This window comes from Equus przewalskii, chromosome 11 (assembly GCF_037783145.1).
Source record: "Equus przewalskii isolate Varuska chromosome 11, EquPr2, whole genome shotgun sequence".
Lineage (NCBI taxonomy): Eukaryota > Metazoa > Chordata > Mammalia > Perissodactyla > Equidae > Equus > Equus przewalskii.
The window spans coordinates 12,986,329-13,004,778 of record NC_091841.1 but is presented as its reverse complement, the minus strand read 5'-3'; the positions used below and the strand labels follow the sequence as shown (position 1 = coordinate 13,004,778).

The 18,450-nt window shown below is 35.6% G+C and overlaps 1 protein-coding gene across 1 annotated transcript; it reads left to right on the top strand.

Moving 5' to 3' along the window:
- Positions 1-263: 263 nt before the first annotated feature.
- Positions 264-1,454, top strand: LOC103567151 (olfactory receptor 5G9). Its single transcript, XM_008543768.1, has 2 exons — positions 264-393; positions 640-1,454. Exons 1-2 carry the CDS (start codon positions 264-266, stop codon positions 1,452-1,454), a joined length of 945 nt encoding a protein of 314 aa, XP_008541990.1.
- The last annotated feature ends 16,996 nt before the right edge of the window (positions 1,455-18,450 follow it).

Sequence of the window (18,450 nt, the reverse complement as noted above, 5' to 3'; positions counted from 1 at the left end):
TTTTATACATTTTCTAATGTTGACCAAATTCTTAGTTAAACTCTAATTTTCTCTTTTAAACACTTAAGTCATACTGCTTGTTAGAACTAATATATTTTATTAGCTAGACTTTTATTTAGGCTTTTCTTTTTTTTTTACACTAATATTCCTAAATTGAACTTGTAGTTCCTTTTCTTGTGTATTATGTTATACTTCTAAGAAATTTCAAATTGCATGCATTACCAATTCTCTGCTTTTCTCACTATAGAGTCGCAAAGCAACCAATGGCTGATGAAAACTATACAAGGATCACAGAGTTTATTTTCATAGGCTTAAAGTACCATCCTCGGATTCAAGTCTTCCTTTTCTTGCTCTTTCTGCTTTTTTACCTCATTACCATGACAGGAAACTTAGGCATGATTATTCTTTTTTTTTTTTTTTTTTAAGATTTTATTATTTCCTTTTTCTCCCCAAAGCCCCCCGGTACATAGTTGTGTATTCTTCGTTGTGGGTTCTTCTAGTTGTGGCATGTGGGACGCTGCCCCAGCGTGGTCTGATGAGCAGTGCCATGTCCGCACCCAGGATTCGAACCGATGAAACACTGGGCTGCCTGCAGCGGAGCGCGCGAACTTAACCACTCGGCCACGGGGCCAGCCCCAGGCATGATTATTCTTATCTGGTATGATTCCCGCCTTCACACACCCATGTACTTTTTCCTCAGTCACCTGTCCTTTGTGGACATCTGCTTTTCATCAGTCGTGGGTCCCAAGATGCTCACTGACTTCTTCACTGAAAGGAAAGCCATCTCTTTCCTGGGATGTGTCTTGCAGCAGTGGTTCTCTGGGTTCTTTGTGGCCATTGAGTGCCTTCTCCTGGCATCTATGGCCTATGATCGCTATGTGGCTATCTGTAACCCATTATTGTATTCAGCTGCCATGTCCAAGATTCTCTGCATACAGCTGGTGGTTGGACCCTATACCGTTGGGTTCCTAAACACCATGACTCACACAACGGCTGCTTTTCGACTTCCCTTTTGTCGTTCCAACATTATCAATCATTTCTTCTGTGACATGTCCCCCATTATTTCTCTCATATGTGCTGATATCCAGATCAATAAATTATTAGTTTTCATTGTGGCTGGTGCTGTACTAGTCATCAGTAGCCTGACCATTATAGTCTCCTATTTTTACATCCTTACTGCCATCCTGAGGATCCACTCTGCTGATGGGAGACGCAAGGCTTTTTCCACCTGCTCGTCCCATCTCACAGCTGTTTCCATCTTATATGGGACTCTCTTCTTTAGTTACGTGAGGCCAGGTGCAATATTTTCTCTGGACCTGAATAAAATGGTGTCAGTGTTCTACACAGCAGTGATCCCCATGTTGAATCCTCTCATTTACAGTTTGAGAAATAAAGAGGTGAAAGCTGCCATGCACAGGACAGTCACCAGGAGGATGCTTTGCATCAGAAGTTAAGTTTCCATCTAAAATAGATAAAAGAAAAAGCTTTCAAATATGGTTAGACTAACTGGTTACCATGGAAAGATGCTAAAGAATTTGAGGGATGGCATCCTACCATCCTTCTATGTGACTTTTATTTTAGTACCTACTTTTATTTTTTTTAACGTATGCTTCTTGGTGAGGAAGAGTGGCCATGAGCAAACATCTGTTGCCAATCTTCCTTTTTTTTCCCTCCCCAAAGTCCCAATACATAGTTGTATATCCTAGTTGTAAGTCCTTCTACTTCATTTTTTGTGGGATGCCACTGCAGCATGGCTTAATGAGGGGTATGCAGGTCCACGTGCAGGATCCAGACCAGTGAACCTCAGGCTGCCCAAGTGGAGAACATGAAATTGCTATGCCGCCAGACCACGCCCCCTGCTTTTTTTTAAATCTCCATTTCATCATGTCCCTATAGATGGTAAAAATTCCCAGTCACCTACAGAGTCAGAGCAATTATGCTTCTTCAAACATCTTCATTACTGGAAATATGCTAATAAATGTTGGACCCACCTAGCTAATAATACTGTTGCACTAGTTGGAACAACGTAAATGTCTAGACCAGGTGAGATTCATTGGAACAACATATATGTCCCCTACCCCTAAATATGGAATTGAAAATATCAGACCAGTTACTTGGCTTAAAATGATTTTTTGTTAACTAAAGGAATGTTCTACATCATGTTCTTTTTAATATCATTTATGGCTATTTTATTTAATTTTGTATTCTAAAAACAGAATGTCATGTTCATTGTAGGAAAAAGAAAATTTGGACAAGCAAATGAAGAACAGCATTAACAACAAAAAAAACCCATATTTTTATTTTTCCACCAAGACAAGTGCTAGTAATAATTTCCAGATGCCTTTCTACATATTTGGCTGTTAAGTTGTTCCAACTGTTACTTTATTAATTGACATTTAGTTTTCTTGTCACTGTTCAGATAACAACAAATAAGGTTAGCTTACGTAGAAATTAGAAATAAAACGCAAAAAAGCGACTTAGACGTTTTAAAGAAAATAAGAAGAATTCTAAAATATCAGAGACAATAGGTGTTGAGAAAACAGAAGTAAACTAAACTGGAGAAAATTTATAGCCTATTGCCATGTTAACATTTTTGGTGTTTTCAAATAAAAAAAGGAATACAACAGCATGAAGTTTAAAAATATTTTAACACATTCTGCCCCCCTGAAAACATTGTGAAGAATTCAAGAGGAAATATAATTATTTTTAGGAAGGTAGAATGATTTTTGAACAGCATCTCTTTTGTACAAATTAGAGGCTGCAGGCATTTTAGCCCTGATGGTTGGACATGATCTAAAACCGTAAAATTTATCTCTAGATTATAGAAAGATCTACATCTCAGTAGAAAAAAAGACAGTGACACGTACTTGAGTACTGATGCAGGGAAAACTAGGGTGTAGATTTACCTCCAGGCTCTGCCCGAGTAAATTCATGATGGGGTTACTAGATGAGCAAATGCTTTCTCAGGTAGAATTGATAGAATGACAGTGTCACAATCACTTCTCCTCACTCCGGGGATAGTTGAACCTGCTTTGAATAGTGCAGTTATTCTAAACATAGCACATTACAGGGACTGGTCATAGATTAGTTTGAGTTCAGTGGAAGTGAGCAGGCTGTGGAGGGAACTGAACATCAAGACATAGAGATGGTATATAGGCTAAAGATGATCATGGTTTCAATGACAAAATTGTCTCAGACAGGAAGAATGAGTTGTGTGCTAGAAAGCCACAGAGAGAGAGAAATAATGCCAATAGGATGCTATTAAAAGTTTCAGATATTAACTCAAATTTTTTTTCATTTAATTTATATTATTTATTTACTGTGGAAATAATTAAATGGACGATTGGATGAACAGTTTCAGATGTGAACATATTTGCCACTAATAGTGAAATAGGGTGATGTCTCTTTCTCTGGCTGAAAGAAAAATTATTAATGTTTTGGACTGTGCCTTAGAGCAGAGGTTCTTTGGATTCTTGTGACTGGTAAGTAGTTCCTCTTGTCATCTATGGTAAATACCTATCTTTTAGAAACCAGAGCTCTATTTAGTTGCTATGTTACACAGATACTGTGCAGGAATAGTGGATAGGCTTGTACTGTTGCATTCATGAACCCCATTATATTTCATGACAAATGTTAAATTTCAATTCTTCTCCAGTATCATTACTGAGACCTCTCCCTACCATTTACCATCAAATATTCTGACATCTAATCCAATGTGTTCTTACATAAAAATAGTTTATTATGGAATTTTTAAATTTATAGAATAATAGAATAGTATAACGAACCCCCATGTTCCCAGTATCCAGGTTGTTACTCTGTGCCCAGAGTTATAGCACACTTTAGGGGTCTAACCATCTGGATAGTCTCTATTTACTTCTTTCCTACCAACTGACAATCCATTCTACTGCTGGGAGGCACAGCCTTCTCCTCTTGCTTCTATCATAAATGACCTTTATGTTGGGCTTTCTATTTCTTAGTGCCACACGTTTTCCTGGCTTTCTCTAAAGGAGTGAAACCTCTGACACTAAGTCCTATCATCACTAGGAGTATCTATAAAAAGAGGATTTTTTTGTCAAGACCTAAATCCATATCCAGTCTAGGAAATGGAAAAGAAAGAGCTTCCAGGCAAAACAAACACATTGGGAATTTTCCTATGATTCTAGGCCACTTCTGGCTACCTGATTATGATTTGTGTTTCTACCATTTTGAATATCATACTTGTTCCTTCCTTTCAATGGAAAAGAGAAATAGAAGTTCAAACCTCAACTCAGCAGTTCAAATTCTGCTTCCAGGAGATCTCTCTTCATCTTGAATTTGAACCACATGAGTTTCCTCAAGGCCCCATTATCACATCTCTGTATGCAAGGAAGGGTCTTGATAATCCCCTTGTTTTGTTGCCCCTCCTATTGAGTTTTCTGGCAGTAGAATTTCTAAATTCTAAGTTGAATGTTATAGGGTACTATCACAAATCTGATCTTTTTCATCTATGATTTTGAACTAGGAAAACTATGCAACATTAAAAAAAATCCGAAAACCCAAAAACTCTTTTCACCTAAATTATTGGGATCCGGGTAGCTTTTGGTTCAGCCTGGGGCCCACAGGGACATTTGTGAGTCCCATGTTCCCTCTGGGATGAGTGATGTGACACTGGATACTTCTGAAGCAATCTTGGGAGAAGGATGGTTACATAAGGGTAAAGCCAGAGAATTCATTCACAGTCATTCAGTAGCCACTCTGAGTCTCAACAATAATTGATCAAAATCACGGTCCTGCATCCTCTTCCCATAATACTTTACTCTTGCAGGCCTGAGGAGCTGTTACTGATGAGAGAAATAATGTGAGTCACAGAGTTTTAGGTTTTGTTCCTCTCATAGTATCTGGAGAACACCATCAGGATAAGCTATACCACATTTTATGTCTCACTCAAGAAGGGAAGTTTTATAACAACTTAAGGAAGAGTTCCTGGTTAAGAAAGGGAATCCACAGTTGATTATAAGCTTCTGTATATCTAAAATATCTCTTGATGCAGAACCTGACCTTCAGAATGGATCAGGTCTTCTTCTGATGTTTAAAAATTCTCTGAAAGTTGGGATTATCTGAGTAGACACTCTGCTTTTGCCAAGCTCTTGATATTTTATGGGTGGCTCATCCAAGGAGTGGACCATTAGACTCATTTAGACGAAAGTGGGCCATCATCTGAACTCAGGTTGATGAATCAATTTCTACAATCTCTTTGAATCTCCCAAGGAATCCCAATGACAAATATAGTGGGTTTAAAGGGAAATCTGAAGATACTGATGAAGTGACTTGTCTGTAACCTATTAAGGTATCCCACTGAGTGTGATGAGAGGCTGTGTCCTCCTAGAGATTCCAGAATTCACTTTCTTTGACCATGTTTTTTACCACTTTTTTTCAATGATGAGGTAAAAAAGTTCTTTTCAATTGAGTAGATGTTTCAGTTTACTTAGATTATTATATATTTTAATGTATAAATTGAATCAGTCTTTTTACTAGTAAGACTATAAGATACATGTGCCTAAATTCTTAAAATTGGTTTTATCATTGCCTAGGACAAGGAATAAAAACACATTTTTGGGAAACAAAACCATAGTAGAATATTTAGAAAGTAGATCACAAAGAAGATAGAAATCATGTGTAATTTTAACAGTCATACATAAAAACTGTGGTTATTCTGATATATTTATTTCAGATATTTTCCTGTATAGTATACATTGAATTCAGGAATATATAAATGTATATAGTTTATCTTATAAGACAATGAGATCTTAAAAAACATATTTTTGTAATGTGACTTTGTGCAGATAATCTATTTTAAATGTTTGTTTATGTTCCTCCAGTAATTTTCTGTATGTATATAACATTATATGGTTTCAAAGTAAATATTATTTTAGACTGTTTAAAACTAAATCATAAATCCTAAATATTTTCAAATAAAGTATTTTCTATTAAACAATCTCCTCAACAGGATTTTTAATTTCCAAAACAATTTATTAAATTAACAAATGCATATGTTACGACTTCTAATTTGTAGGCATTATCCCTGGTTAAGAGGATACAGGAGAGACAAGACAGGCAAAGACCCTTCCTCCATGGAGCTTATATTTCAGTAGCTAGAGAGAGGTTTGTAAATAAAGGCAAACCAGCTAGAGATCAGTACTACTACAAACAACACGGAGCATAATAGAATCAAGTATATCTCAGGATAGAGGCAGCCTCATGTAGCTAATGTATAATGGGGTTGGGGTTCTAACTGTGATCCCCAGACAGTGAAACTTATGCTTTCAGCTCTTACACTAATGTCATCATCATAGTAAGATCATCTAGGGAAAAGATTAACTGGGAAGAAAAGAAGCCAAATAGCTTCCATTTACCTCTGCATCAGAAACTTCTAAGGACACATCCCATCTTTCATTCTCCCTGTGTTATTAAAAAGATGCCCCTTTTTTTTTTAGCTTAGCACATTGAAACCAAGATAAAAGAATGAATTTTCCAATTTCTTTTGTAGGAGAGTGTTCACATGTGATCAAATCCTGACAAGTAAGTAGCAGATTTGTGAGGTGCTTGTAGAAAGTCTCCTTAGATTTCCAGGTAGTTCCCTTTCTCTCACCTGTTTCCTTCCCATGACCTGGAATGCAAATTTAATGACTGGACCTTGAGCAGTCTTCTTGTGCCACAAGGAAATGTTTGGATTCCTGATAATTTATATCAGCTGTATCAGCCCTATATTGGCTACCTCTAAATTTGTTTGATGAAAGAGAAAATAATTTACTTTACGTAATTATTTAAAGTTACTTTTTTAAAGTTTTTATTTTATTTTTATTTTGTGCTGTAACTTTCGTTTAAGACTACTTACAATCTATCATCACACACATATGTACAATAGTCCCTTTCCCCCTCCTTCTTCTGCCCTACCCTCTGGTAACCACCAATCCAGTCTCTGTCTCTATTTTTTTTGTTGTTGTTGTTTTCTTCTACGTACGAGTGAGATCATATGGTATTTGACTTTCTCCCTCTCACTTATTTCAGTCAGCAAAATACCCTCGAGGTCTATCCATATTGTCACAAATGACCAGATTTCATCATTTCTTATGGCTGGGTAATATTCCATTCAGTATATATATCACATCTTCTTTATCCATTCGTCCCCTGATGGGCACCCAGGTTGCTTCAAAGTCTTGGCTATTGTGATTGATGCTGAAATGAACATAGCGGGTGCATATATCATTATACATTTGTGTTTCCTTGTTCTTTGGATAAAATACCTAGCAGTGGAATAGCTGGATAGTATGTTAGTTCTATTCTTAATTTTTTGAGGAATCTCTATACTGTTTTCCATAATCGCGGCACCAGTTTGCACACTCACCAGCAATATATGAGAGTTCCCTTATCTCTACATCCTCTCCAACATTTGTTGTCTCCTGTCTTGTTAATTATAGCCATTCTGATGGAAATGAGATGGTATCTCATTGTAGTTTTGATTTGCATTTCCCTGATTGTTAATGAGTTGAACATCCATTCATGTGCCTGTTGGCCATCTGTATATCTTTTTTGGAGAGATGTCTGTTCAGATATTTTGCCCTTTTTTAAATTGAGTTCTTACTTTTCTTGCTGTTGGCATGTATGAGTTCTTTGTATATTTGGATACTAACCCCTTATCAGATATATGGTTGGCAAATATCTTATCCCAATTATTAGATTGTCTTTTCATTTTGTTGATGGTTTCCTTCGCTGTGCAGAAGCATTTGAGTTCAGTGTAGTCCCGTTTGTGTATATTTCTCTATTGTTTTCCTTGCCCAGTCAGACACGGTACTTGAAAATATTCCCTATATAAAATCATGTCTTCTACAAATAGTGACAGATTAATGTCTTCCTTTCCAATCTGAATCTCTTTCATTTCTTTTTCTTACCTGATTTGCTCTGGCTGGGACTGCCAATACTATGTTAAATAAAAGTGGTGAAAGTAGGCATCTTTGGTTCCTATTCTTGGAGGGATGTCTTTGCTTTTCTGTATTAAGAATGATGTTATCTGTGGGTTTGTCATATATGGACTTTATTACCTTGAGGTACTTTCCTTCTACACCCATTTTATTCAGTTTTTATCTTAAATGGATGCTGTATCTTGTCAAATGATTTCTATGCATCCTGTGAGATGATCATGTGATTTTTATTGTTCATTTTATTATTGTGGTGCATGATATTTTTACTGTATTATTATATTTGTTTTGCTAGCATTTTTTTGAGGAGTTTTGCATTGATATTCATCAGTGATATTGACCTGAAATTTTCTTTTCTCGTATGTGCTTGTCTGGTTTTGGTATCAGGGTAATAATGATTTTGTAGAAAGAGTTAGCAAGCTTCCCCTCTTCTTCAATTTTTTGGAAGAGTTTGAGAAGGATAGGTATGAAGTCTTCTTTGAATGTTTGGTAGAATCACCAGAGAAGCATCTGGTCCTGGACTTTTATTTTTTGGGAAGTTTTGCTTGCAGTTTCAATATCTTTACTGGTGACTGATCTATTCAAATTCTCTATTTCTTTTTTATTCAGTTTTGGAAGTTAGTATAATCCTAAGAATTTATCCATCTCTTCTGGTTTATTCAGTTTGTTGGTGTATAGCTTTTCATAGTATTCTCTTATTATCTTTTGTATTTCTGAGGTGTCTCTTGTAATTTATCCTCTTTCATTTCTAATTTTATTTGTTTAAGACTTCTCTCTTTTTTTCTTGGTGATTCTAAATAAAAGTTTGTCAATTTGGTTTATCTTTTCAAAGAATCAGCTCTCAGTTTCAGTTATTTTTTCTACTTTTTTGGCTCTATTTCATTTATTTCTGCTCTAATTTTTATTATTTCCTTTCTTCTGCTTATTTTGGGCTGTATTTGTTCTTCTTTTTTTTACTTCCTTTAGGACCACTGTTAGCTTGTTTATTTGAGATTTTTGTTGTTTGTTGACGTAGGTCTTTATTGCTCTAAACTTCCCTCTTAGAACCACAGTTTCATACCTTTGTGTTCAGAAAAGATGCTTGGTAGAATTTCAGTTTTCTTAAATTTATTGAGACTTGTTTTGTGCCCTAATGTGTGATCAATCCTGTAGAATGTTCCTATGTGCATCTGAAAAAAATATGTATTCTGCGGTTTTTGTATGGAATGTTCTTTATATATCTACTAAGTCCTTCTTGTCTAATGTGTCATTTAAAGCCATTGTTTCTTTATTGATCTTCTGTTTGGATGATCTATCCATTGGTATAAGCGGAGTGCTAAAGTCCCATTCTATTATTGTGTTACTGTGTATTTCTCTTTTTGTGTCTGTTAAGAATTGCTTTATATATTTATGTGGTCCTAAGTTGGATGCATAGATATTTATAACCCTTATGTCCTCTTGTTGGATTGCTTGTTTTATTATTGCGTAGTGCCCTTCTTATTCTCTTTTAACAGTTTTTGTTTCAAAGTCAATTTTTTCTGACATAAATATTTCTAACCAAGCTTTCTTTTCATTGTCATTTGCATAGAGTATATTTTCCATCCCTTCCTTCACTTTCAGTTTGGAAGTGTCTTTCGATCTGAATCTGAAGTGTGTCTCTTGTATGCAGCATATATATGGGTCTTGTTTTTTATCCAATCAGTCACTACGCCTTTTGATTGGAGTGTTTAGTTCATTGACATTTAAAGTAACTATTCATAAGTATGTACTTGTTGCCATTTTGTTAGTTTTATTTCTGTATGTTTTAGTAGTTCTTCTCTGTGCCTTTCTTATTCTCTTGCTCTCCTCCCTTCTGGTTTGATGGCTTTCTTTAGTATTATGTTTGGGTTCCTTTCTCTTAGTTTTTTTTATATATATTTATTATAGTTTTCTGATTTGTGATTACCATGATAATCATATATAATAACCTACATATATAGAAATCTATATTAAGTTGATAATCTCTTTAGTTTGACCTCTTTCTAAAAGCTCTGCTCTTTTACTCCCTTCCACCAACATTTGATGTTTTTGATATCATATCAAACCTCTTATTTTGTGTATGTGTATCCATTACTCTCTTATCATTGAAATAAGTGATTTTACTACTTTTGTATTTTGACTTTCATATTATCTTAATAGATGGTTGATCTGCTACCTCTACTGTATTTTTGTCATTACCAGTGATTTTATTGCCTTTTCTTATATCATTTTCTTATTCTTGTTTTTGGTGTTCTCTTTCCCACTTAAACAAGTCCCTTTAGCATATCTTATAAACTTGTTTCTTAGTGATAAACTCCTTTAATTTTTGCTTGTCTGGGAAACTGTTTATTGCTCCTTCCATTCTGAATGATAACCTTGCTCTGTAGAGTATCTTGGCTGTAGGGTTTTTTCCCTTTCAGCACTTTAAATATATCATTCCACTGCCTTCTAGACTGTAATGTTTCTGCTGAGAAGTCAGCAGAGAGGCTTATGGGGTTTCCTTTTATGTAACTTGTTGCCTTTCTCTTACAGCTTTTAGCATTATCTCTCTATCTTTAATTCTTGACATTTTAATTATAACATATCTTGGTGAGGTGCTCTTTAGGTTGATCTTGTTTCATGCTCTCTGTGCTTCCTGTACCTAGAAGTCTGTTTCCTTCCTTAGGTTAGGGAAGTTTTCAGCTATTATTTCTTCAAGTAGATTCTCTGCCACTTTGTCTCTCTATTCTCCTGTGGCACACCTAGAATACAAATGTTAGTGTCCTCAATGTTGTCTCAGAGGGCCCTTAGACTGTGTTGATTCCATTTAATTTTTTTTCTTTTATCTGTTCAGCTTGTGTTATATCCTCTAGTCTTTCATCCAGCTTGCTGAGCGGTTCTTCTGTATCACCTACTCTGCTATTTATTCCCTCTAGTGAATTCTTCATTTCAAATATTGCATTCTTCATTTTTGATTGGTTCCTTTTTATACTTTCCAGTTCATTATTGATGTTCTCACTGAGTTCATCTATTCTTCTCCCAAGATCACTAAGCATCATTATGATGCTTTGTTTGAACTCTTTGTCAGATAGATTATGTATTTCTGTTTCATTTAGTTATTTTCCTGGGGTTTATCCTGTTCTCTTTCTTGAAGCGTATTCCTTTGCCTTCTCATTTTACTCTGTGTTTATATCTGTGTATTAGGTGGGTCAGCCACATGTTCTGATCTTGGAGAGGGGGCCTTATGTAATAGATGCCTTATGCGGCCCAGCAGTGTGTGTCCCTCTCATCACCAGCTTCGAGTGTCCACAGAGTGACCTTTGTGTGGGCTCCATGTGTCCTTCTATTGTGCTAGGGTTGCTCTTGCTCCAGATGCCCAAGGAGACTAGCCTGCTCCCCTGGTTGGCTGGTTATAGTTCTCATCTGTGTGTGATTGCTATTGACCCTACAGTCACTTTATCATGCAGGGAGAGCCCCAGCACAATTTGGTGCAATATCTAATGGAACCTTCCTGTTGCAGTTTTTCTGTTAAGTAAGTAGGCCCCCAGCGTGGCTGTTTGCTGGGCTCAGCTAGGCTTACAATTGTTTGGGGCTCCAGCCTGCAGGGCTGTTGTCAGCTCTTTCTGGATTGCAGCAGAGTAGGGCTGGCCCCAGGCATAGTAGCACCCAATCGTTTCAGGCTTTGAAAGGGCTGATCACCTATGTGGCTGTTTGAAAGCACAAATTTTCTGCATATGACAAGTCCTACCACCCACACAGCCACACATCATCAACACAGCCCTGCTCTGTGTGCATGTCCCAAGCCCCTGTGCTGGAGTCAGTTACCCCACTTCAGAGGCTGAACATACTCCACAACACTCCCCACGCTCCACCCACTGCTCGTGCATGCTGTGCCACACAGAGGCAGACCATCTTGTCCAGCTGCAGAGGATCCAGGCAAGGCACCCAGCCTATGCTGGCCCACAAATTGCCTAAGCACTTGCTGTTGGGTGAGGACTGTCACTCGGGTAGGCTGCCTTCCCTGCTTTAGCTCGATAAAGTCAGTGTTCTAATGGGTGGGAAAGACACTGGCATAATTGTCCAGGGGAAGAATGCCAATGGCATCAGCCAGGATCTCTGTCAGCATGCCTATACTCACAATAATGGCTGTCACCAATTTCTCAGTCCCTGTAGAGGTCTTAGCTCTCACTGAGATGAACCTAGGTAAGTCTCTTTTCACCAAAGGACTGTGCACCTTTCTTTCTGGTGATTTTAGGTTGTTTTCTGGAATGAGTGAATTTGTGAGTGGGCCCTTTAAGCATAGGCTTTTTTTTTTACCTTATGTCTGATAGCTTTTCTGGGAGTATTCTCCATTGTTGTTAGTAGGCTGCAAAGCCAGATATTATGAGATTTGTCTGAGTTGTGCTGTATCCAAAGTATTCTTATAATGGAAGTGCTCCCATGCTCAGGTCCCCCACTTCTTCAGGAAAGTCTGCATACCTTAGGATTGCTCCAAGCTGGCCATGATGTGACACAGCTTGCAAATGTGTTTTTTTTCTCTGTGGAAAGGAATTTCTGCCTCTTCCACACAGGCAGGACTCTCCCTTATTGTGGGGCTTCTTTTTATCCAGTTTTCCATTCTCTCTCAAGGATAATTGTTCCCAGAGTAGTTGTAAATTAGTTGTGTTGTGGGGGGAGGTGAGTTAAGCATCCACATATTCTGCCATCTTGACATTTCTCTTCCCTGAAGTTCCCGTTAATTTTGAGTTTCCTGTCATATATAGGCAATACAAATTCACCCTGACACAAATCCATCATGTGGAGGCAGAACGTGAGAGCAGACTATCCACACCATACGTTGGTTGACTATTGGCTTGCCTTTTAATCTTCAGTGCATTAAAAGAGAATAAACTTGACAAAAGATAGTTGGGAAAGAGTTTCCATTCATTTTCTTTCTCCCCATTTGACACCCTTTAAGAGAAACATATACTGTGTGTTTGACTCAATTCCTGCTCACTGACCTAGTGTCTGTGTCCAGAGTTTTGAGATTTTCCAATTGACTTCCTCTCCTGGGTCAAGTTCATACCTCTGTGATTTGGGAAAGGCAGGATCTCATGATTGACAACCTCACCAGGTGTGGGATGGACAAGTTATACATGACAAAGTAGTGGTTCTGTTGCCAAAAGAAGAGAAAAAGGACATCCACCTGGGCAGACAAACACATTTAAAAATGGATCTTTGAGGACAGAGAAAGTTTTAAAGATGTTTTACACAGAGAAAAAGATACCATTTTCACAGTTTTCTATCCCCTACCATTGTGGGAAACAATCTGAAAAAACTCATTTTACTATATTTAGATTTGTGTGTCATTACTTGTGTGAAGGAGAGAGAGAGAGAATGACAGAGAAAGAGGGAGAGAGAGGAAGAGGAAATTTAAGTGAGAATGGCTCAGCTATATTCAGGTTACACAAGTGAACCTACATATTGCAAATTTCAAAATAAGGAGCTATATCTAATACTTCAGATAATTTAAACAAAAATTTTCTTAATATACTCATCTTTGAAATGGTGACAATATTATGTAGGGCACTATATTATTATAAAATTAAGTAAGATACTACAGATAAATGCTCAGAAAATGGTAACAGATATTTCTATTATTATTATTATTGATATTTTTCAGGTTAATAAAAATCCCATATGAGCATCTTTATAGATGTTAGAAAGTCATAGGATACTATCTGCTCCTGATTACATTTAATAAAATTATAGCAGCCTAGAAAAACAAGAGTTTTTTTTTTTTATTATATGTCCTTGGGAAATATTACTAGATATTTATCAACAGAATGTAGCACAATATCTGACACAGAACAATTATTCAGTAGAAGTTTGTTAAATCTGAGGTCATTTTGAAAGGAATTTGATGAAGCATAATTACCACTTAAGGCTGATATTAGTCCTTCTCTAATTTCATATTAAAAAAATTCTCTCAAAATGACCTTACATCCTGAATTCTTAAAACCCTGGTTTTAGATACTTAGTATTATTTTAGAACAGTGTGTCAAAGTTTGTTTTACAGTATGTGCTTTCAGTACCATGATATATACAATTTCACATTCCACATGAAACATCTTTTCTTTCCCCTTATTTTACCCTTTAGTCATCTCTTATTAATATGGTCTCAGTGAATATAGGATGTATTCAAATAAAGTTTTGGCAGTGTTCTTAGTGAAATAACACAGTAGCAGTAGTTCCTTCTTAAGATGTTGTTGAACTTTGCCACTAGATGACAGCATCTATCAATCACAATAAAATCACCCACTAAGGTTTACCTTAAATAACTGACAGCATTTTTAAGATGGTAGCCTTCTAAAAAGATTTAAGTAACAGGTAATATAATAAGTCTCATAAAGCTAGTAATATTTTAAAACAACACTGCAAGGTAAGAACTGTCCTCACTCAAGAGAGGGAAAACCGAGAGTCACAAAAGTAGAGTCATTTGTCTGTAGCTACACAGATTGAAATAGCAGATACAAATATCAAATTAAATTCTGCTTGTAACTTAGGCTCTCCTTTCCTTTTATAAAATTGTCTCCTTTATTTTATATATTTTTTATTTTATTTATCAGTATATTTATTTTATATATGTATATAAATACATTTATTTTATTATACATATAAATAATACAAATTCATATTAAGAACTTATAGCCTAAGAATATCAATTTTATTCAGTCATCTGTTTGGTGCCAATATCACTTGTTCTAACTTTTACTTATATAGAATGTCTATTATTCAGTATGTCTGGTCTCATAAAAGACTCACTTATCATTTTTGTAATTTTTCTTGATATATTATTAGCAAAATGTTTTATATAAATTTAGAATCAATTTTTTCAATTTTTGAAAAAATGTTTATACAAATCTGGTAATTTCTCAGTGCAAACTATATATATATATATATATATATATATATATATATAAATTATCAACTGGAGCAGCAATTCTGTTAATTATTTCTATTCCCTGACAGTCCTTACACAATAATACTGAAAAAAATGAACAGTATTTTTGCCATTAACATATTTCCGTGTATAAGGACATAAGAAAATAAACTAAATTATTTTGGCCATCATTTTTTGGTCACCTCTACATTTCAACCTCATGGTACAAAGTCTTTCAAAGAGTGGAGATCAATCAGGCTGATAGTATTCAAAATGTATACTGAGAGGACATGGGCATTTATCCATCAGAAAGAATGCTGGCTGAAACAGATTCCTAGAGCCTTCTGGGGTTATCCTTCTGTTGGCTGGATCATAGAGAAGTCTGGAGTTGGAGTAGAGGGCTGAGATGGTCAGATGGCATGGTAAGGACTTGAAGGGCTAAGGCAGGAAGCTATTTTCCCAAGAGTCTAGATGTATTTTGATATTTCACACTTGAAGCAACCATGCTGGTATTACTCTGGACACTGTAAGTGTCTGTTTAATTGATTAAGTCATGGTCTCCATCCTCTACACTCATAGCCTTGTAAAGGATCGTAACTCCCACACAAAACCACCACAATAAAAGGCAGAACCAATAAATTCCATATGTGAGGTCACCGCATGTTTTGAAATTAAGAAGGAGAGATTGCTTTGGATTGCAGATGCCAGAAGGAAGACTATTTGTGAAGATAATGTTTAAGCTATCCTAAAGCCTAGGTCAAAGACTTAATAATGTGATCAAAGATTCAGAGGAGGAAAGAGTGGGTAGCCCCATCAGACTGAACTGCAGTGAGTACAGGCAAGAGGATGGGATCTCATGTTGGAAAGGTTGTTTGTGGAAGAATATGTGAGATCTCAAAAATCAGGGAAATAAGGTAAAATTTGAACATATCAGGTATTCAAGTGTCTTTTTATGGCTGTGTCTCACCCACCAGGTAAATCCTGGAATTGAGGACAGAGAGAGGAGGCATGGAAACCCATCAGGATGCTCAGTCAGTGTCTAAGTCTGGAGTTGCCAAAGTGGTTGAACATTGAATCTCCTGTGGCCCAGCAGAGATTCTCATTAATTATCTCAGAAGAGGACTCAGACTCTGGCATTTTTAAAAAGCTTCCAAGGTAAGGCTAACATACAGCCAGGTTGAGATCAACTACTCTAAGTCAATGTTTCCCACACTGGAGACTGAAGGCACTTTAATTATATTATTTGTGAATTTAAGGTTTTATGAGAATTTTAGAATTTCTAAAATCATTTTTTATGAAAACTCATGGATTATAAATATAAATCTTTTTACTGGTTGTCAGGATGAAATGCCTCTTTTTGGGAAGTTGACAAATCAAATTTGAGGAATATTTTCATAATAGTTCAATTGTTCAAGTTCATGTTTCTTAAACTGTGTCAATATGTCCCTGGGTATCCACAGTTGTTCTCTCACATGGTCCAGGAAAAAAAAAATACTTACAGATTTTCTTTGACAGGTATCCAGATAGATATAGATAATCATTTTTAGAACCATTGGTCAGTATTGAGGTAATAAAAGAGTCAAGAATATAAATTCTTCAACACCCTCCTTTATCAGCCTCTCTTTCATGTAGTGAAGACTACTTCACCACTGCATGATGCCAGGTATCATTTCTGACTCTTACTAATGCTAAATGATCTGGAATATCTGAACTTTCAGACATGAGCCCTTGAATTTAAGTTAAACCAAGCCTGACACTTCCATTTCTTATTCATGCATAGTCTGTATAGTTTTCTCAAAGTTCTTTTTACTGTTTGTTTTTATCATTGCTTTTCATTATAGAGGCTTTCCCAGATGTGTAGTGCTTCTTGGCTGACTGCTCATATATATTTAATATTGGGGCACTCTAAGGTTGTTTGGAAACTATGAGTATCTGAATGAAGATTGTAATTTGTGGGATTCGCTGTCCACTTCATTATGAAACTATAAAAGTTAGAATTTTAGATCATCTTTATACGTTCATTGAAATTTATAATCAATTATAGGCCAGATTTACATACCAGAGTGTTTCTGTAACAAAAGCAATACATTTTTTTAATCTCAGTATTTTTTAAATAGATTGTTTATGTGAAGACTTTATTCTTTCCCATCAGTTAAAATTTACATAATATTTCCATGATATCTTCAAAGTATTTAGTATCTGTTGGCATACTAGAGAGATATGCTAGGTTATTCTATAATTATCGTCAACCTCCATATGTCTGTGCCATAAACCAGTCAAGAAACCTATTTATTTCTTGTTTGGTGTATATTCATTGCACAGTAGTGGATTTTATGTTCAAAGACTTCAGGTAATTAAATGATCCACCATTTAGAACTTTTCTACTCAGTGTGGTAGGGAAGAAAGTAAAAGGGCTCTTGTTTGCTTCTACAAGGAGTGACACATGCTACTTCTGTTCAAATTGCAATGGTTAAAGCAAGTTATATGGCCTTGCCTAAAGTCAAGGGGGTGAGGAAAGGCAATATTCTGTAATGCTGAGATGTAGAGGCAATAGGGAATCAGTGAAGAGTGGTGAATATGTGATCAAGGTCTCATGTTTATATATCTATATTCATACATATTCAATTACCACTATGGAGAATTTATCCTCTTTTGTTTGGGGGCATATTTTCAGAATTTAACATTTCAACCTTAATCAAAAGTAATTATGTCATTGTAACTAGAAATGAACTTTTTGAAAATTAGGCATTCCATGACTTTAGAAAGTAATTTTTTATTGAGATATAATTGACATATAGTATTGCATTATTAGTTTTAGGTGTACAACATAATGATTTGATATATGTATATATTGTAAAATGATTAATGCAATGAGTTTAGTTAATATCCATTACCACACATACTTAATTGTTTTTCTTGTGATGTTTAAAGTATTTTTTCTTGTGATGAAAACTTTTCAAATCTACTCTCTTAGCAACTTTCAAATATACAATTAAATCTTGTTAACTGTAGTAGATTACATCCTCTGGAATTATTGATTTATTTATTTAATAGCTGGAAGTTTATACCTTTTGATTACCTTCACCCAATCCTCACCCACCCAACCCCTGCATCTGGCAATCACCAATCTGTTCTCTGTAACTGATTTGGATTTTTTTCTTTTTTAAAATTCCACATATAAGTGAGATCGTACAGTATTCACCTTTCTATTTCAAAAAGGTAAATTTAAATAGAAATCTTAGAAACCTAAAGAAAGAGTGACTCAAAACATATTTACATAAAGAAGTTAAAAATAATTACGTGATAGATAACATAGGAATAATTAAAATACTAATTTCCATTTAAGTCAACAACTAAAATTCAAAAAAATATATAAAATATAAATATTATGCTTATGGAGAAAGTATTACACAGTTCTTCAAATAATAGAACTTTAACAAACCATCAGGAAAGCAGTAAACATGATCAAAGTCACTCTACACACCCTGACTTATGGCACACCCTTTTTGTAGACAGAAGATCCTTTACTTAAGAAAGTACACAGATAAAAACCCTTAGCAATATTAAACCTATAAACTCATATGGTCACACAATAGA